General features: G+C 48.9%; 1 protein-coding gene across 1 annotated transcript in view; it reads right to left on the reverse strand.

Annotated features, from left to right (window-relative positions):
* The window catches only part of Nav2 (neuron navigator 2), a 347,498-nt gene that overhangs the window by 158,185 nt on the left and 167,465 nt on the right, over positions 1 to 21,848 (reverse strand). Inside the window, 1 exon segment of the mRNA XM_013122863.3 lies at positions 20,887 to 21,053. Within this exon segment, the coding sequence (XP_012978317.2) occupies positions 20,887 to 21,053 (167 nt within the window).

Consider the following 21,848-nt stretch of genomic DNA (forward strand, 5'->3'; position numbering starts at 1 on the left):
TTTCCATAGTACATACATACATACATACACACGTACATACATACATACAATCAATATTAACAACATAGGCTATCGAAAGTATAACAGTCAACATTTACAGGGCACACATATACTTTGTGCAGATGCTTTCCTTCTGTTGGCTTTTTCGTTTGCATTATAAAGCTATCACAGCACATAATAATCACCCCATTCTACCAGTAGGGGCACTGAGGTTCAGGGACTGAGTAGGGGACCTCAGGTCAAACAGGCCAGAGGTTGGTAAGTCACTGCCAAGACCACACACTTCAGCGACACTTCCTACACATCTAAACTTGAGGTAAGATGCAAGCCTGGGTCTGGGCTGAGGAGAGGGCTCCATAGGTAAAGGCACTTGCAGCCAAGCCCGATGACCTGAGCTTGACCCCTGGAACCCACAAGGTGGAGAGGGCCAATTTTTGCAAGCAGTCCTCTGACCTGTACATGCCCATACATATATACAAACATAGTAAGTATTTGTATTTTTTTTTAAATCAATGCTTGGGTCCTTCTTCTGGTACAAGCCACAGGTTCCAGAGACTTCAGCATCATTTGGTAACCTTTAAGGCCTTCCCTCAGAAAAGCCATTTTTTTTACCCTTCAGGAGGCTCATTTTAAAAATGGGAATGTCAAATGGTTTAGTAATAATTTAAGTATGGTTTTTGCTCTTCAGCATTTAGGATGCTGGCAAGATGTAATCTCTTTGCTGTTATTTTTTTTCTATCAATCAAACTCAGAAGGCAACCAAAGAAGCAGCTTATTGTATTCCTGAGGGGCATGTCATGCAGAAAGCAAGCACTGAATTGGACCATTATTCACTATCTGTGATCACGTTAGGCCAAATGTGCAGGAGCCAGAGAAAAAAAGGGAGTCATTTATCCTCATTCTGCCAAGTATGCAGACACTTGGTATCGGATAGATCAAATAATTTCAGGGTTTCATGGATGTCACTGATCCACACAGAGCTACCAGACTTCTGAGGCTTTCGCCTGACACTTGTCTTCTTAATGGAAAAATGGAATTCTTTTTTTTGGGGGGGAATCTGTAGTGGTGGAAAACTCCCGCAGAGACTGCTCAGTGGCTTGACTCACTGAACCAGGAACCAATTCCTCCAGGTGCCTGCTCTGTTTCACGCAGTGGGCCTGGCTGTGACAAGCCAGCCACAGAGTGGGTGTTTGAAGGAGAGCACTCACTTAGGGACTCTCTGTAAGGCTGGCGTATCCTTTACAAATCAGATAATCCATGACAAGGCACAAAGAAAGCCAAGGACCATCTTATTCTATTCCATGCTACCTGGGCCACAGGACACTTTTCAGGTGGGTTCACGTCCAGCTTACTAGCTTAGTCACTAGTAACCTGAGTATTTTCATCTGGAGAGCCTCCTGCTCAGTCATAAGTAAAAAATAAATAAAGCCAGATGACTACCATTTACTGAGTGTCTAATACTGTGCTAAGTACTTACATCATTTCGCTTCACAAATACATCTAAAATCATGAGTTCTGGGCTGTGAAGAGAGCTTAGTCAGTGCAGCCCTTAGTCTACAGGAGGGGAAAACCTGAATTTCATACCCAGAAGCCACATTAAAAAGAGCCAGGCATGTGCACCTGCAATCCCAGTGCCGGGAAGGCGAACACCAGAGCTCTCCAGGGCTCACCGGCCAGTCAGCCTAGATGAACCGACGAGCCCAAGCCAAGGGTAGACTCTGTCTAAACACAAACAAGGGGAACTACTTGAGGAACAAACCGGGAGACTGAACTCTGACCCCCCACCCCCTGACCTTCACACAAATAAAGCAATAAGAACATAAAAAATGACTCATTACTTTGTACAAGCACTTTATGAAGAGTTGGCTGCGGCGGTTAGCTCCTTGTCCTAAGTCCTAGCTGGTATGAGACCGAGTAAGACTTTGAACACTGAAGTCAGTGCTCTTAGCAGATTGCCCTCGGCAGGAACAATGAGCATGGTTCTCTCCCTCTCTCACAGGGAACAAAACAGTGCTGTGGAATGCCAACACTTCTACACACACACACACACACACACACACACACACACACACATACACACATACACAGACAGAGACACAGGCACACACTATAGACACACACACACAGAGACACAGGAACATACTATAGACACACACAAAGATACATACAGGCACATACAGAGAAACAGGCACAGAGACACAGGCACACACACACACACACTCTACACACAGATACATACACACATACACAGACACATCCAGGCACATACAGAGAGACAGGCACAGAGACACAGGCACACACACACACACATACTACACACAGATACATACACACAGACACATACATACACACACATACACACACAGAGACACGGGCACACACACTCACTCACGCACGTGCGCGCGTGCACATGCACACACACGAGCGCGCTCACAACTTCACCCTCCACAAACGTCAATCTTTTTTAACATTAGCAGAGTGGAGCTACACCAGGTTTCGGTGCCGTCACTGTCTGTCATAGGCTGAGCAAGACCAGGAGATATCCTAGAAGCTCTCTCTGATCTTCCACACTATCGTGTATCCAGAGATGACTGGAGATGCTTGACAGGCCTCTCTTCGTTTCCTCTCTCATCTATGGCCCGCGTGCCTTGGCCATCTCACAGGGAGGGCTGCGCAGCTCACTGTCTAGTGTGAGGACCCAGGCACTTCTGGCAACATCTGGTCTGTTCTGGCGAGCGTCACAAGGCCTCTCCCCATGAATGAGGGTGAATGAACGAAGATTCACAGAGCTTCTGGCTACAGTGTGGAAAACCTGTAGGTACACTCTTGGACCGGGTTGTAGCTTTTCAGACTTACACAAGAAGACTGAGCTTCTCACATACCATTCTAGAGGGTCTTTGGCAACCTAGTGATAACTTCTGGGTGTACGGCAACCAGGGACACAACTGCAGCTCCATGTCGTTTGGCTGTTTCCCCTGGGGACCCTAAGACAGCCACAGGCATGGTGTTTCTCCTTTTATCCCCCCATCCCATCCTATGCCTGGACTTTTTCTTTTTCAGTCTTCTTTTGTTCCGGGTGCTGAGGCTAGAACAATGAATCTACGGTTTAAACCTCAGCAGGCTCCAGTTCCCAGCAAAGTGACAGACGTAGACTCAGGGGCTGGAACCCAGTCAAACGGAATGGGTCCCCGGGGGAGGGTGGGTGTATCTTGGCTGCACATTCCCCCTACCTCTGTCTGCTGGATCCCGGAGACACTGCGCCCGCTCCACCTGGCTGTTCTGCCTCTCCCAGGTCCAAAGACAACAGTGTCAAGGGACGGAAACCTCTGCAACCCCGCACCTCAAATTGCTCCTCCTTCTTCTCGCTCGCCTCAGGCATCCTGACTCAGTGGCAGAATGCCGGCTAACTCAGGTGTCATCGCTGGGAATGAGTGAAGACCAAAAATAAAAGCATTTAAGTATTAATAACAACTCCCTGTCACCTTCACGGAAGTTCCGGGGCTCTATTCTTTGCAAAGCAGGACGAGAAAATAGTGTCTGGGCTCCCACACCCAGTGATTAAAATCAAACGCACGAGAACAAAATATACAGACTCTGTACTTAATCAGGGTAAAAATCTGGTCAGCCAAATGTATTCATGACACTAATCACAAGCAGGGATTCCAGGGGTCTCTCTGTTCCATCCAAATACAATGAAGAAATGGGACACATTACTCAAGTGGAATTTCTCCCCCAAGCACACAGCACAAGCACACGCCTTTCATTCAGTTGCATGGACTGAATTTATTTCCACAATGAAGAAGCCTTAAATGTGAACTCCCAGTCCCCACTGGGGGCGGGGGGACATGTGGACTTGGCTCTTTCATGCTTTCCTAAATATGCCACAGTAGCCAGGAAGGAGCAGATGGTTCCAAATAACGCCAAACCAACCCTTGACTCAAGCCCATCCTAGCTATCACCCCTCCAGTTCCAGCAAAGCGGCTGAACTCTCCTTGTCTGGAGTCAGGTGGTTTTTTTTTTAAACTGAAGATGTGAATGAGTGACAGAGACCCACCATCCCCTTTATCCTTTGTGGGAAAGATGCCCGGCATCAGCCCCACACTGGGGCAGACCAGCTTGGCTATTCCATTCTCTCCCTGCAGAGGGCACCGTGGAGCCTATTCTTACACAACTGTAAATTCTGGAGCAGGGAGGTTGAACGCTTGCGCTCACACAGTTGGAGGATGTGGGGGTAGGGGAGTGTGCAAGCCCATCTTTGTCCAAATGTGGAAGTGATGTACCTCAGTTTCATCATCGTTTGTGAAGATTAACATATCTACGGGACAAAGCTGCGGGGTGAGGGGATGTCAGAGGAGAAGAAGGCAGGAGCCATTTCTGGAAAAACGATGAAGAGATTAGGTTGGGGGGGGTCACCCTTCCAGGAGAATTCATCGACAAGCCATGTGGGTCAGCTGCTGAGACCCTGGGGAATGGCCTACTACCTGGCAGAGGGAGAGGAGAAGACTCATGAGAGACACACAAGGTGTGTGATGTAAACCACGAGCTGTCGCAAAGACAAGGTGTTCTACGAGTCGATACCTTGCAGACCCCTAGGTTAGCTTCTGTATTCAGAGTGGTGGGCTGGAACACAGGCAGTCTCCACAGTGGCAAGATGAGGGAGCAGCCTGCAGGATCCTTCCAGATGGTTCTGTCAGTTCTGCACAGGGCAGGCAGGTCCTGCCAAGCATCTAGGTATCTTGGTGCCAGGCCGGGCGGCTGCTGCTTGCGGCTTCTAAATGGGGATTCCCCCTCCAGGCTTAGCTGTCTTCTCTCTCTCTCTCTCTCTCTCTCTCTCTCTCTCTCTCTCTCTCTCTCTCTCTCTCTCTCTCTGTCTCTCTCTGTCTCTCTGTCTCTCTGTCTCTGTCTCTGTCTCTCTCTCTCACACACACACACACACTCCAGTCAACTCTCCTAGTGAGGGTTACAATTGATGCACACCCTTCCCTCTCCCATTCCCCGCCCTTCATAGACCGGGGCCATTGGTAATCAGTGCTAGGCTTATGTAGATGTAGCTCACTCCGCTAAGATAGAAGTCAGTAAGTCAGACCAGGCCCATTGTTTGCCTTTGTAAATAAAATACAGCCATGCTTATTCAGCAACAGGCTTCTATAAGAAAAAGTGCCAGGATGTGGTTGGAAGTGGTGGGCTGCTGGGTTATTCCTGACGAGGGAAGGACACCTCCCCACACACGCTTTAATCAACAGGAAACAGGAAAGGCAGAAAATTGAGGCCTTTCTATGTCCTTAATAAATCCCCAAACACAAAAATACACAATGTACCAGGCAATGCCTCCCCTTTATTGAAAACAAGATCCAATTAGGCATCCTAAATGTTTTTCAAGCGATTCCTGGCCTGGCTATGTTACATAAAACAGGGCCCAGTGATTCAAACCTGCTGTCAATACAGAGGTGGGGAGAGAAAAATGCCATGTATCCTGCAGCTGTCCAGCCAGAGTCCTGGAGGGGCTGCTCTCTCGACAACCCCACGCCCAGAAAGAGGCCTGCTTCCCGGAGTGGGGGCTAAACCAAATAAACCTGGCAGGATCGCTTCGGAGAGTCTTCAGACGGCGGCCAGGCATGCATGGGCTACCCCGGACAACTCAGGTTACACGGCCTGCCCTTCCTTGCCTTCAGTAAATCTGCACCGAAGGTCTGTTCAGTCTAGATTTTCTCCAAGTTGCCAGTAAGTTTCCCGCTCATGGAAGTTAAGTCTGGTGGAATGTGCTGGGTGAGCAAATTATATAAAGTGTGGGCTTCTGCAGGGCCTCTGTCTGGGCACAGAAGGGACTAGGAGCAGTGTGGGTCCCAGGATATTTAAAACTTATTTTTATTAACATATATTAATTATACATCACAATTAGCTTCATTGTGACATATCTATCTATCTATATGCATATAGAATGTGTGTGTGATATATGCATCCATGTGGAATACTAGGAAATGCATAAATGTAGGTCAGGGGATGACATCTGGTGCCATGCTGTTGTCTCTGTCTTACTCTCTCAAGGATGTTGTCTCATTGCACCAAGAGCTCGGCTGGCGCCAGCAGGTCCCAGCAATGCTGCCTCTGCTCCTGGAGTTACTAGAGTATGTGTGGCCATGCCAGATTTCCTTTACACAGGTGCTGGGGGTTCAAACTCAGGTCCTTATGCTTGTATACAGCAAGGGCTCTTACCCACTGAGCCTTCTCCCCAGACTCTACACAATACCTCTTGACATTCACTCTCCACACCTTCTGTCGTCCCCTTCTGCTGGTCTCCCTCCCACTCCCATGGCTTCTTATATTTATCCCAGGGCTGGAGGAAACATGCCCACAAGAACATGCTCCCAAGAGTAGGGGTGGGGGAAGGGGAGAGATCTTCAGTGAAACTAAAGGGGTGTTTTCATGATGGCAGTCATCGCAATATCCTCATTGACATATCCACTGATGCATACACTCATTCATTTAGAGTATGTCTGTGTCAGGGTAAGGGGGCCTGCAGATCAGAAGTGACCAGGCCTCAGGAACTGAGAGGGAGAAGGAGGCATTCTAACATACTACATTTAAAAAGTCTCTCTGTTTCAGTCATTAAATGTTTTCGTAATGAGCAGCACAGATTTTAAAGTCCAAGTGTACTTAAGTGGAATGTAAATATTTGCTCAAAGCTGTGGGTGTCCGAAAGCAGGAAGTTTTTTTCAAGTTATTCAGATGCACACAACAGCCACACTCCCACCCCACCCCACCCCACTTATTCTGCAAGGGCAGAGGCAGAAACATCCCTAAGATTCCAGGTGGAAATCCCATGTTCATTTCTTCCTATTTCAGAAACACTGGCCCTAAGCTCTCCTTACTTTAGACAGTTTGCTGATCTGTCCTTAATAGAAGAGAGCTGAGTAGCTATTAAAATCCCACATTATAATGTGAGCACCTAAGGGCAATCAGCCTTTTGTCTGCCCTAGAAGTGGCCAAGTAACACTCCCTGCCTCCCCAATCAGAATCACTTCAATGACTGTGGGAACTCTGTGCAGGACAGCTACATCTTCACCACAGTCATGGGGACATGATGTCACCAGTGAGCCAGCAGTTTCTTAAACCAGAAAGGGAAGCACTGTCTCTTCACTCTCGAGCCTAGAAAGTTCTCCCTGCTCCTCAGGCATATCTCAGCTATTCTTTCCAGCCCTGCTGGACTATGAGCACCTCACTGGCTGGTCTGTGGGGGCCACTGGGTCATCCACTGTCCAAGACAACTTTGGAAGCCATCAAGAGGTGCCAAGGCGAGCCACTCAGGAGACACACAATGCCATTTCGGAGTCTGCCCTCTCAGATCTTCCAACCGGACACGCTTGCTCCCACCCTTACAGAACCCAGGCGTCCAGAGCCACTGTGCTGGGTGGGTGTGGTTCAGTCTGTCATGGTACCTGCTTCAGACAGCCTCTTGTTCACACATCTTCAACTGCCTTCTGCCTCCTCCCTTCAAGCTCCCTGAGCACTTTTCTATACTCTCTTCTTCCCAGTTAACTCACCTTTTAGATCAGGCCTCGCCTCTCCCAGGATGCTGGCTGAACTCCCGTGAGGTTAGACGGGACGCTCTTGCTAGAGCTCTATAAAGATATTCCCACAGGGTCACAGGGCTCCCCGGCCCCTAAGCAGACTGTGCGCTCCCGGGAGCAGAGCTACCTTGCTCGGTGCAGTAGGGCTGTCCCCTGTGCTCCACACACATAGTTGGACACATTGTCTCTTGTGTTCTAAGCACAGCACTGGGCACACACTGGCAAGTCACAGTTGTTGGCTGCAACTGCTTTCAGCTTACAAATCTTTCCTGAGCCCTTCCTTACCTTGCCATTAAGGCAATTAAAAAAAATGGTGGCAACATGAAGTCATGAAAACCAGAGATGGGGATTACACATCACGTCGCCCATACAGCATGTGACAATCACACAATGAACTCTGATGCCTATGTGCTTGGGCTGGGGCGTAGCGTGTGCAAAGACCTGGATTTGATCCCTTTTAGAGCTGGTTATTTGTCGTCTAACATAACAACTGACTATAAAGCAGGCAGGCTTGGGGATGCACACCTGTATCCCCAACTCTGGAGGCTGAGGCATGGGGATCTAAAGTTCCAAGCTCCTGGGCAGCATGAACTTGCTCCCCTCCCGTAGACTCCACCCACACTCGTCTTCCTGTGAATGTCTGACCGGAATGCTGGGGCCATTGCCTAATATTTGTAGTTTTCTTTCCAGTTGCCCCTCCAGCAACTTGCGCAGTCCCTGACATGATGTCTGGGTTTCTTCAGCTAGCAAATCTTGTCAAAACTGGCTTGGCAGGGGGATGGAAAGATGTCTCATTGGTTAAGAGTGCTGGAGGCTCCTCCTGAGAGTTCCGGTTTGAATCCTAACACTCACATGGCCGCTTACAACCATCTGCAACTCCAGTCCCGGGGTTTCCAATGCCCTCTTCTGGCCTTCACAGGCACCAGACATGGACGCGCTGCTCCGACAAACATGCACTCAAAACACCCATGAACATAAAATACTTAAAAAAAAATTGGCTTGCATTGGGCAGTGGTGGCGCACGCCTTTAATCCCAGCACTCGGGAGGCAGAGGCAGGCGGATCTTGGTGAGCTGAAGCCAACTTGGTCTATAGAGCGAGTTCTAGGACAGCCAAGGCTACACAAAGAAACCCTGTCTCAAAAAAACCCCCAAAAACCCAAACCCAAACCAAACAAATAGAAATGACTGGCTCCCAAGCATGGAAGACCTGGTTTTAGTCTCAACTCTGGGCCTTGCCAGTCATGTGATAGGCAGGCTGTCCAACCTCCCTGAGCCCGAGATTCTGTCCGTCCTAAAAGCAGGGGACAGAACGGTGCTGGGTGGTTTTGGCGGGAGGGACTCAGTGACACCACACACACACACACACACACACACACACACACACACACACACACACACACACACACGCAAAGACCGAAAACATCTCTTCCAGGCACCTAAGGGCGACTCAGTAATAAGGGCAGCCACTGCTACATCACAGCGCCTCTCTGTCCAGCCCACTGCCTTGAAAGCAGGACCTCAAATTAGCTATAAGACACGTGCGCTATGGATACACGGGCAGGCTTTATGACAGTGGGGAGGCAGGGGGAGGGGAGGGGAGGGGGAGGAAGGGAATAGAGAGAGGGGGAAGAGAAAGGAAGGGTGGGGGAGGGAGAGCAAGAAGAGAAGGATGAGAAGAGGGGAAGGAAGAGGAGAGGAGGGGAGAAGAAAAGGAGAAGGAAGAACAGGAGGATGAAAGGGATGAAAAATGAGGGAGTGGGCAGGAGGGGGAGGGGCAGGAGGAGAATTGCTTCCTTGAAATCACCACTTTGCATTCTTTTTGTCTTAAAAAAAAAAAAAGGAGAAGAAAAAGACCAGTTCAAAGCTATTCCAAAAGAAATGTGCTTTCCAAGAGAAAACCCACAGGGCCCTGGGCCGCAAACCGCAGAAAACCACGTTGCTGTTCAACAGCCAGGCACCTCCCGATGACCCCAGAAGCTCTGCTGCATGCTGAAGACGGAGAAAGTGGGCTCCGTGCAGCGGCTCCCCTACCTGCAGGAAGCTGTCCCGTGCCTGTCCAGATGAAGACAAAAGATGAGCACCCCGGCCCTCGCTCATGCCCGGGCAGCCCTGGATGCTCCGGGTGCTGTGGGTTCTGAAGGAACACCAGCTACCTACCTGCTCAGGGGTCCACTTACTGCCGAGGAGGTGTTCCTGGGAGCGGCACCGCCTGGGACTAGGAAGGGCCTGGGACTAGGAAGGGCGTGTATTCGTACACCTGGTGAGCCCAGGCTCTACTCTAAGCTCCTCCACACTGTAGATGGTTCCTCAGGCTGTGCACTGCCCTCGGAGACTCCATTTTACAAGTGTCTCTTGGCTCCACTTTGAGGGCTAAGAATGACTACAGTCCCTGGGGGCATCCGGAACCTGAACCATTTGTTGGGTACCACTCTTCCAGCACAGACTGACACACTGAATTCTAGGAATAGATGAGGGCCACCCTGTAAGATTATTGGGGTACATCGAGACTACCAGGAAACATATTAAAATCGTGTAAGTAAAACCAGTCCCCAAACTTACTGGACAAGCCAGACCAAGGAACCCCATAAAACGGAGGACACCTAACATTGCGAAGGCGCTGTGTACACTGTGTACATCATGGGCCAACCACAGAGGACTCCGCAGTCATCCCTAGAGCTTTGGCTTGGCTGCTGTTGATGGGGCCAACTAGACCGCCCGTCTACATGTTTGCTGTCTGGACCTAACCGTGACGGGCTTCCTGCTTCTCACCAGTTTCCTGCACACAGTTCTGAGTGTGTACACCGCACCTGAAATCTGCAGCTTTGTTCTGAAACCCGGCCTTAGCAGGCCACTGGCAGCTTCCTCCTGACACGGATCTGGTCGTTGCCTCATCAATACAGACTCTTTCCCACCTCTGAAACCATCTGTGCCCTGTGGCTTTAACTTGTGTTGGGTCTGCAATCCACATATATGTACAGTTTTATAGACATTTACCATGTGCTGTGAGAGACATTAGTCACTAAGGTTGTAATAAGAGAATCAGTGTTCATCTCGGCCAGGTTAGCAAGGTAGACGGGATTATAGGACAAATGGCTGTCACTGAAACCACTAAATGCTATGACTTGTCATTTGATAAGTTCTAACACTGGGAAGACACAAACGTGTCCGCCTGTGTTTCTGGTATAATACACTCAGGACACCACCCCTTTAAAAAGGGATTAAGGTAACATAGATACAATGAAGATCAAAAAGTCTTAGCCATCCTTGAAGACAAAGCAACCCAGTTCATCATGGAGAACTAAGGGGAGGTGCTTGAATACCAACCCCACAGGGAGGGAGAACGTCAGTCAGAAAACCTGCTTTGCTACAGAAAGGATACCAAGCTGTTTATAAACCACGCTGAGAGGTGGAACTCACCACCAGAACATAAAACACACACATCAAAAGTTTTCAGTGACACAGAACTGTGCACAGCACCACAATCTCATTTTCAAACGTCTTCATCAAAGCACAAAGAAACTCCACGGCCACTTGAAATCACCCCCCACCCCGCCCCATTCCCTGGCCTTCCCTGGCCTAGCCTCAGCCAGGTCACTTTCGGTCTCCAGAGATTTACCTCTTTTGGACATTTCATAAAACACGTGACTAAAAAGTCATCCCTAAATTCTCATTTTTACATTTATTCATTCATGCCTGCATTTGGTACATGGCTACTGAATATTACTCCACACCAGATGATGCAGGATACCGGAGCTTTTGACACTGAGCATGAAGTGTTACCAACAAGGTACACACTTGAGAACGGCACAGATAACTTTTAAAGCCCTCCCAAATCTCATAGTTTTACATACACTTATGGTTTTGGTTGGCTTCACTCATTAGCTATCATGGGCTGCCATTTGGACCCAGGAGGGCAGAAGAGGGCATTGGATCCACTGCCATTGGAGTTAAGGATGGTTGTGAGCTACCATGTGGGTGCTTGGAACAAAACTCAGGTTCTCTCTAGCAGCAACAAGTACCCTTAATCACTGAGCCAAATCTCCACCTCTCCCCACCCTAAAATTAAGTTTTCATTTTATTTACTTACTTATTTAATTTTTTTGAGACAGGGTTTCTTTGTGTAGCCTTCGCTGTCCTAGAACTCACCCTGTAGACCAGGTTGGCCCCAAACTCACAGAGATCCACCTGCCCCTGCCTCCCAAGTGCTGGGATTAAAGGCGTGTGCCACTATATCTGGCCCCCAAAAGTAATTTTTAATGACAGATTCCAGACACACTTTCTAACTGCTTAGCAAACTATTAGCTGGTCAATACTAGAGCCACCAGCCACACGTGGTCGCTGAAGAAAATTACAAAGAGTGCATTAAGAATTTAAACTTGGGCTCTGGAGGATGGAAAAAAGCAGTTGCCAGCAAGTGTGATGACTTGAGTTTGATCCTGAGATCTGTATGACGGGAGGAGGGACTGACTCCTGCAAAATGTCCTCTGATCAGCACACACCCTCCACCCATACGGAATTACACAGAAATGATTTCAAAACTTAAGAAAAAAAATCAGCTTCTCAGGGTTGGAGAGGTGGCCCAGTGGGACAGAGCTTGCTATACAAGCACGAGGACCTGAGTTCAAATCCCCAGAATTGAGCATGGCTACACCTGCACCTCCAATCCCTACACTGGGCCAGGGGAGACAGATACTTAAGGGACCACAGGAGTTGCTGGCTGCCAGCCTAGCTCTAGGCTCAGTGAAAAGCTGTCTGGAGAGCATGCTCACACCCTACACACGTGCACACCCAATACAAATTCAGCTTCTTGTACACACTTACCCTATTTCAGGTACAGACAGTGGCAACCACGTCAGGCTATGCGCACCCCTGCCCAAAAGTTCTGCTTGGCAGGGCTGAGCAGAAGGCACAGAGGCCTTTACAGGCTGCGGACAAACCGGCTGTCTGAAAACCCCCCGCTCCTCTTGGTACCAGGGAGTCACCCACACAGACGGAGAATGCGCGCATGAGGAAGGGTTCACGACAAGGAGCAGGGGGTGAGCTGTGGGTCCCAGTGCTGCCCCCAGAGTCTGGAGCGCTCCCTTAGCCCTGCTGCAGGCCTCCAAAGCTCTCTGCTTAGCTAAGCCCTACCAACAGGCAAGTGTGCCAAAGCGTCTGGAGAGACTTCAAGGAAGCCGGCCTCCACCTTGGTTGTTTGATGATTTGTGGAAAGTTTCATGCCAGAAGGTGATCTGAGGGGCTCCCTAATGAGACTGAACAGTTCTGATCAGTGTGCAGCAAGCAGTGGCCACTTCTACTGCCAAGACGGAGCCAACTCCTGCTGACCAACACCCCCAAGGCCAGAGAGTCAGGCTTAAGTTGTGTCCATGCCCGTCCGTGTATAGCTTAATCAGTTTATCTATGCTCTCCTTAATCTACCCAAAGACACTTTGGTCCCCGGCTCCCCAGGAACAACACAGAAGGACTTTTCAAATTGTGGGTCTGGACATGTTAAGATAACCAGAGTATCCACATTTGGGGGTGATGAGCAAAGCCAGAGTTAGAAAATAAAATTACACATGGAGAAATGTCTGCTAATCAGAGAGCCCTTTGTTCTAAAGCACTGCAGGACAAACGTCAGCGGTCACCTCTCTTCGTGAAGTCCCCCTTCCTTAAAACTCCACAGGAAGGGTTATCTTCCGTGCTCCAGCTATGAGAGGGACCCATGTGCCTCCCACGCCTGCTCTTCTCAATCAATGCCTCCGTCTTAAATCCCCCCTCCACAGCAAGCAGTCACCGGGACATTTCACCGATCAATAAGCTGCATTTCTAAGATTCCACAAGCAAAAGTTAACCACACTGATGTTTACCAAGTGAAGGCAAGTGTTCATTTGCTAGGAATGCCCTCTGGGGACAGGTCGTTCTGGTTCCAGGGCCCTGCTTTGGATTTGAGGATTAAAAAAAAAACTTCTATGTGCATGTGGATACAGGTTCCCATGGAGGTGAGAGGCACCACCTCCTGGGAAATGGAGTTTCGGGCAGTTCGGAGGCACCTGACACCGTGCTGGGATTTGACCTTCGGTCTCCCGGAAGAGCAGCATGATCTCTTAACTGCTCAGCCATCTCTCTGGCCCCTATGACCCCTGGTTTTGAAAGCATCCTTTAGCTTTGGCTGCTTTTGATCCTTTTGGACCGTGCACACTCGGCCTCATTGACTGAGCAAATATCCTATTGCATAGGACTGGTTCTCCTCTCACTCCATTGCAAGGCAGAGGTACTTGAAGTTCAGGGTGTCAAATGATCCAAGGTCACGGGGCCTTCACGGACACGACCCCTAGGGGTCCTGAAACCAAGTGGGATGTTCAATTCACACCTGCTGGATGCTGTGCAAGAGGAAGCAGGGATGGGGGGAGTACTGAGACCAGGGGCCACCGCCGAAGACACCCGACTGCAAAGTGCCACTTTCAGCACAGTCTCTTCTCGGCAGCTGCTTGGCTCTGTCACTCAGAAGCCTATGGCCTAGGGTAACTGAGGATGCTTTGGCTCCTCAGTTCTGCAAGCCTCCTACCCCCCCCCCCCCAGAGTTGTAGGAAACCCCACATTAAGAGCTGAGGATATTCTCATTACCACCTTGACAGGTGAAATAGATGCCCACTTACAATGCCAGACTCATTTGTTGTGTTAGATGGATTAGGGAGAGCCTCCAGTCTCATTGTCTGTGTCCCATGCTCTCCTCAGTATGACTCTGAAGCTGTGTCCCACCCTCATCAATGTGGGCCCAAGAAGACAGGACATGATGCCTCTTTCAGAGGCTAGGTCTCAGTGGGCTTTCATACCTCAGCCGTCCTATCCCATCTAAACAACATAAGAACAGTCAGGAAGAAATTGCTGGCAGAAGAAGGACCACGCGGAGATAACTGTGGTCTTTCCCCACGACCCCAGACGCATTGGCAAGCCTAGCACACCTAGTAGAAATATCCGGTCAGCCTGCAAGTTTGCGGGAAATAGCACATAGCCGTGAATCTGCAAGTATCACTTTTCAGGCCTGGGATGACAGTGAGTCTCACCAAGCTCAAGGCTGAGCAGTTCAGAGGAAAGAGGGTCCCCAGGGTTCCTCTGTAACTTCCTGTGGCCTAGGTTGGAAGATGCTCTATGGGAAGGAAGCACACTTCTTTGGAGGCATTGAGATGAAATGTCTTGGATTTGACTAAGGGATCAAAGGCCTGGCATAGTATGACATGGGCGAGAGAGTCCTTGTCGTGCTGCATGTGTCTTGTGTGGACAAGTCACCCCCATCCCGGCTGCCCACCCTTTCCGGCTTTGACTCTGAACCAGATGGACTTAACCTGACACAAAGCCATCCTGACTCGTAAGAGAGACAGCTTACCTAACTAATGCATGAGTGACAGCACAGAAAAAGGGCATCATCTCCCGTGCTCAGGGGATCTGGTACCCTCTTCTGACCTCTGCAAACACCAAGGAATGAGTGGTACACAGATATACATGCAGAAAAATACCCATACATAAGACAGTGAAATGACTTTTTAAAGTTAAAAAACAAAACAACCAAAAAAAAAAAAAAAAAAAGCTAGGCAGAGATGAGCTGTCATCACAAGACTCAGGCAGCAGAGGGCAGCAGAGGCTCAGTGTCTTGAACTACTCAGTAATCAAAACAGCTGTGGGCTTGTTGATTTTTCTCTCAAAGTCTTGTTTTTCTCAAGCTGAGTTACTACAGGCTGAGGACCACGCACTCCAGTTTTTGTTCCAGGTAAATGCTATGGTTTTCCCATCACAGCAAAGGCAATGAATGGGCTCAGGACACAGAGCGACCTGCTTCACCTTAGGAGAACCAGGTGGGCCCCTGCTCTGATGTAGAACATGCATACATATACAAAATAAAAACAAAGTTTTTTTTTAAGAATTAGCACACTGATGTATATACACGAGAAACGTCACAATGAACCCCATTCCTTTTGAGGAAACAGTTTTATATTTTATTATTTTTACTAAGCGTATATGGGTGTCTGTGGCATATGTACACATGTGTGTGAGCTCTTGTGGAGTCCAGAAGGCATTAGATCCCCTGGAGCTGGAGTCACAGGCAGTGTGATCTGCCTGATGTGGGTGCTGGGAACTGAACTCGGATCCTCTAAAAGAGCAGCAGTGCTCTCAGCCATGGAACTGTCTCGCCAGTCCCCACTGTTTCTAAAAATTTAATAGCCAAAAATTCAAATTAACTATCACACACAAACAGTATGACACAAATCAGCGACGAGTAACCTCTATTTCCAAGGATGGTTCACGGGGAGTAAATTACACTGAAAATGCAAACTGGATCATTTGGTCCTATGGGAAAACATTCCATATTCTCGCAACTCAGGCTATCTATTGGACTTAACAAAAGGGCCACTGAAAAATGATGAATCTGAAAACTAGTGACAAAGGCTGTACTTTGGCACTTGTGTCCCACAGGCCACAGCTGCCAATCACGGACGTTGTGGAAGGCTCTGTCTCTGTGTTGTCTCCTTCCTTACTCTCTCCCTCGCTCTGGTTGGTACACATACACTGTTCTGGGGCTCCTAAACCACCGCCACCACCCATAATAATGTCGAGGAGACGCCTCAATGGGTAAAAGTGCTTGCCAGGCAAGCATGAGGACCTGAGCTCCTACGGCCGCCCAAAGCCAGGTAAAGACAGATACAGTAGCAAGTATCTGCAACCGCCCGTGTCTCCACAGTGAGATTATAGGTAGACACAGGAGAATCCCTGGAAGCTTGTAGGTAGTAAGGAAGGGACCCTATCTCAACCAGGGGGTGGGGGAGGACCTACACTTGAGGCTGTCCTGACCTCCAGATGCACGCTACAATGTGTGCACTTACACACACACACACACACACACACACACACACAGACAGACAGAGAGAGACAGACAGAGAGAAACAGTGATCTAGAGTTCTGAATTTACCAGCGCTACCCGAGATGATGAACACGATCTCTGTGACGACTACCCAGTCACCCGTGTGTACTCACTGGGCTTGCGTGGGCACTATGCAATGACTACATGAGCTTGGACACTGTTTGGGAGTGGTGAGCCTCCACGCATACGGGGACTTTTCATCTATTCCGTTAGACCCTGCCCATAATTGGGAGCCAAAGGAAGCTATGGTGCGAAGTCAAGCCGTAAAGAAGAAACCTCCTGTTGGAGCTACCGCCCCCACCGCCCCACTGGTGAAACGGAACATTAACAGGCTACGCTTTGGGTTTCTGGTGCCGGGAAAGTGACACTCGTGATGCCAACCAAGTCCAGCTACGAGGAAATGGCAGGTGGACTCTTCACGGAAATGTCTACAATGAATAGAGAGGTGACTGGGACACCAAATTTGGATTGGGCTAGGACAAAAAAAATCCAAGCAAGAACACCCTGTGTGTAACTTCCTGAGGACAAGGGTCTGCTGGTACCATTCACTGAGCAGCAAGCTGAGTCTCTGAGCAGTGGGGAGACTTGCCGGTGGGGAGGGATTAAAGAAACCCACTATGTGTGTATGAATAGGACCTTGGGGTGACCTTTCTGACTGTCCCCCTGGAAGCCCGACAAAGATGGAAAGCCACTCAGTTGCTAGCCACTGCTCATGGTGGAAATGGCCTCTGACTCTTCAGTCACCTTGGGACTGGGAAGAACTACCAATAAAGTATGAATGCCTCTTGAGGACGTCATCACTTTGGGCTTGTCTGAGGCCTATGGCTGCTAACTTGGGGTTCATACTGAATGCGCCCAGAAGTAACGGAGCTATTTCAAGAGATGCAGCTCCAGTGGCGTTGACAGAGACTGGCGAGCATGGGTTTGCACGTGGATGGCTGAGACCTTAGTACACGTGCTGCGGAGCCCACCCTGTGGAGACGCACCCGAGGGTGGGGGGCCTGCCGGGACCTGCAGTGGCTGTCTGCAGCCTTCCAAGTACAGTGGCACCAGTGTGGCCTGAGATGGTCTTTAAGGGAGCAGATGTACCGCGACGGCTATCTGTAGGCAGCATAATAGCCAGAGTCACACTTCTGGGAAGTAGCAAGGCCATGAATTCAACTTTAGTCATGTCTTCAAAGTACTTGCCTTGGCTTTAACAGGAGACGAAAAACCTTTCTCCAGACATTTGTAGTCTGGCCTCCCAGACAAGTGTGGCTTTTTAGCTGGCCAGGCCTTTTCCTCTTCCAGAGCCCCGCGATGGCTTTGAGTGTGGTAGCTCAGTCCAGCCTGACAGCCTAACCTGGGCGCACAGAGCTCCATCCCTAGACAATCCCCTGGAGCATTGTTTGGATGCAACAGTGGCCTCCTGGTACATACCTGATTCTGGTCTTCTGAGACCATGCCCCTCCCCATGATGGATGCAGCCCAAGGATCACAGTAATTCTGCAGCTGCATCCAGATGCAGTTATCCTCAGCAATCCCTGGAACGGGTCACAGTTCCAGAACAACCAACAACGCCTACCCATCACTGTGGCAACTTCGGAAATGTCCATTACCGAACTGAGTTTAATGTAAAAGTGAACGCAGCAGATCTGTTCTTAGATCAACATCCAGACCAATACCAAGAAAAGTTTTGCTTTTTAGAGCAACTCACCTTCCTGTGCTCCCATCCTAGCCCTAAGGGAAAGCAATGCAGTGTCACTTTAGACTCCCCCCAGAGCAGACTTGGTTATGTCATCTTTGCACTCACGACTCTACGCATCTCTCTGTTATGGCACTCATGGGCACTACCCTCTCCGTGCACCTCTGGAAAGCAGCATTTTAGCCCCTTAGTTCCTACAACCGGCCCGATGCCAGCCCCATGCTAGTCTCCATTCATGGTCACAAGCAAATCAAAGAGGTGCCGCCACATTCCCTTCTTCAGGACTTAAGATCACTGGATTCATTCCATCCACTCGACGCATGGTGCCACGTCAGAATCCTAGTGCAGGACACGGGTTCTAACCACTGACCCAAAGTTGTCCCCAACCACAAAGTGGCATGCTTATGGACGCCCTTAATCAATGGGCCCAGTGGAACTCAGAAACGACAAAGTGCTAAAGGTCATCTAAATGTCTCTCGACAGGGAGGAGAGGGCAGGGGGTGATGTAGCTGACAAAAACCAGAGGAGGCCCACCAGGAAGCGTACAGGTCCCCATGGCAACCAGGACAACGGCAAGAGCAGCTGGGCATCTCTCCCCCTTCACAGTGTTTCAGTGATGGAGGACCTCATAGGTAGAGGACAAACCCAAAGGAGTTTCTACTATGCCAGGCCACTGATGGCACAATGATATCTATGAAGAAGGCCAGATTTACCCAATGGCTTTATTAGTTCGGTACCTTAAAACCATTTGTCTTATTTCAAAGTCCTCATCCCCCAGCAACTTCACCCTCCCTGCTTCTGGCAAGTAGCCAGGACCTTTTTTTTTTTTTTTGGTACATATTAGATACATCCCTTTAAAAGAGGGAATAAATGAGCTATGATACAGGAGGAACTAAAAAGAAAATAGTTTTTCCTTATTGAGGTAAAACCCAAAACTTTCCACGTGTGTGTGTGTGTGTGTGTGTGTGTGTGTGTGTTGAATTTATATGGCCATACTGTGAAAGTTCTGGTTTTTTTTTGTTTGTTTGTTTTTGTTTTTGTTTTTCGAGACAGGGCTTCTCTGTATTATTTTGGAGGCTGTCCTGGAACTCACGGAGATCTGCCTGCCTCTGCCTCCCAAATGCTGAGATTAAAGGCGTGCACCACCAACGCTCGGCGTGTGAAAGTTCTGAAAGGGCATGTGCAGTTTGGTTTATACTGCTGCTTGTTAAGAAATATAAAGAGAACTTTAAAAATATGTGCTCTTGTACCATTTTGCAAACAGATGTGATTTTTGTATTCTAAGCACAGATTTATGGGATTTTAAAGTTTTATATTGTTTTATTTATGTGTATGTCTGTCTGTATGTGGGTATGTGCGTGTGAGTGCAAGAGCTCAGAGGCCAGCAGAGAATGTCAGATCCCCTGGAGCTGGAGTTACAGGTGGTTGTGTAATGTCCAAACTGGGTGCTGGGAATAGGACTTGGGTCCTTTGCAAAAAACAGCATGGACTCTTAACTGCCAATCAATCTCCCCAACCCCTCCAGGCACAATTTTATAAAGAATGGCATGGGGAAGTCGGGCATTTGCTCAGTGACACAACATTTGCCTAGCATGGCAAGGTTCTGGGTTTGTTCCCCAGCACCACAAAAGTGAGACGAACAGACCGAAAAACCACATGGACTAAACAAAAGCCCTTGATTTTGTACGTGACAGAAACCTGGGGCGGGATCTCATAGATGCCACTGGTCCATCCATCCTGGATAAGACGTTAGCAATTAAGTTAAATTAGCCCTGTAAAATCAAAAATATCGCCCCTATATTTTGAAGGAGGGGGAAAAAGTAGCTATTAGCAAACTCTCAGAGGGAATCAAGCTCCTTGACCCAAGTGTTTCCGGCTTGGGGAGCAGATAGGACGGGACGGGGTTCATGCACAACACGGGGGGGTAGCTCCTGGGCTCCTAAGCCACGTCAGGGATGGAGGGGCAGCATGCTTGTGTCTCAGGAGGATGGAGTCACATGATCCGGGGTAAGCTCTAGGACATTTCCACACTACCACAGGGAATGTTTCTGAGAGACTCAGCTGTGTGTTGTAGCCTCTCCACCTGGTAGGCGGGTAGGCGGGGCCCGTCTTCCACTGGAGAGCCATCTAATCTGCCTCAGATTCTCAAAAGTCTTGCAGGCTTACACGAGTGAAGGTGTGTTTTACTGCCTTCGGTGGAGGTCGTCCATGGGGCCAGTCACCTTGCCTTCCCTCCATCCCGGAAGCTCAGTAGCATAGATCGTCACGTACCATTACATCATCACAGCCCCAGAAGTAAGGCTGTCTGCTTCTTATGTGTAAGCCAGATGCTGACTCATTTTCAAAGGTGAAAATGACCGTATTCCTAATAATGATCTCTTTGCATCATCTCTGATAGGCCCCAACGTGTGTATTTCCCCCAAACCGTTCTAAAGCACAGCATATATTCTATGAAAATTTAATCTCAAATTTCAAATGGCATCCCGTTTCTTATCTGGAGCCAAGCATCTTATGGGCCAGAGCCAAACAAAGAATATTCTGGCTGGCTGGCTGTGAATATAACGATACCTTCCCCACCATATTAATGCCACTGACAACGCCCTTCTTGCTAAACGTGTGCATGCTTAACCCACAGTTGTTCATCTTGTTTGCAAGGTTGGTTTTGATCCCACCCAAAGGAATCAGATGGTTGGCTGGAAAGAAAAACTGATGAAGGACTTAAGAGACAATGACTCACCTTTTTCATGGTTACTTGGTGGTGGCGGTGGTGGCGGAGAGGTGACAGGCTTGGATTTGTCATAGTTGTTAAAGCTCTGGCTGCGTCGGTTGTTGGCAGCAGCTGACCCTCCCCGCGTTTTGGCCTCGCTGCCTGCAGCAGTCACCCTTGCGGTAGGACCCGGAAGTCTAAAATGCAAAGGCCCAAGAGTGATGCAGTCAGTCTCAGGCGTACAGTAGTGTCCCAGAAAGAACTGCAACCATGCAGGCGATCAACAACAGCAACAAACTCAGACACTGGGTCTGTGGAGACTGCTAGTCAACGGTGGGACACAGCCAACAGCCTCGTAATGACCCCAGGGACGCTCAATGGCAAAAAAAAACAAAACAAAAAACAAAAAAACGGAACCCGATTCCTTTGAGTAAAGAGGAAATTTGAAGGGAAATCTGTAAGTTTGCTGATGAAAAATATAAAACTCATCCTCTTTATCCTCTGAGACAGGTGTTCTTACTTTTCAATATGAGCGACCCATCCATCTTGGAGCGTAACAGCTTAACCCATGTGCATAGGCATTAAAGCAAGGATTCAGAGTTTATAACGGCAAGAAGGCAAATGCTACCACTCCAACCCAGCACATCTGTGGTGCAAACCTGAGGTCTGGCTGCCAGCCCTTCTCTAGCTAGGCACTTAGCTTTCATACCTGACAACCTGCCCCCGTGGCATCCCCTTTGAGGCTGAAGCTGAACTTTCCTCTACAGTCAACATATAAGTCATAATTCCATCCGTAAAAACAGCAGGATCCAGTTAGTCTAAAGACAAATGCACACTTTCCCTTTAAGTAAAACCTCGTTTTGGGTGGTTCTGAAAGTAGAGCTGCCAGATTTCTTTCTAGTGTGTCTAAAGATGTCAAGGAGTGTTCCCTGGAGAGGTCAGAGGAAAGACTCCTCAAGTCAGAATGTGGGTCCAGGGACTTAACTAAGCAG

The sequence above is a fragment of the Mesocricetus auratus genome, unplaced genomic scaffold (assembly GCF_017639785.1).
Source record: "Mesocricetus auratus isolate SY011 unplaced genomic scaffold, BCM_Maur_2.0 Super-Scaffold_100030, whole genome shotgun sequence".
Taxonomy (NCBI): Eukaryota; Metazoa; Chordata; class Mammalia; order Rodentia; family Cricetidae; genus Mesocricetus; species Mesocricetus auratus.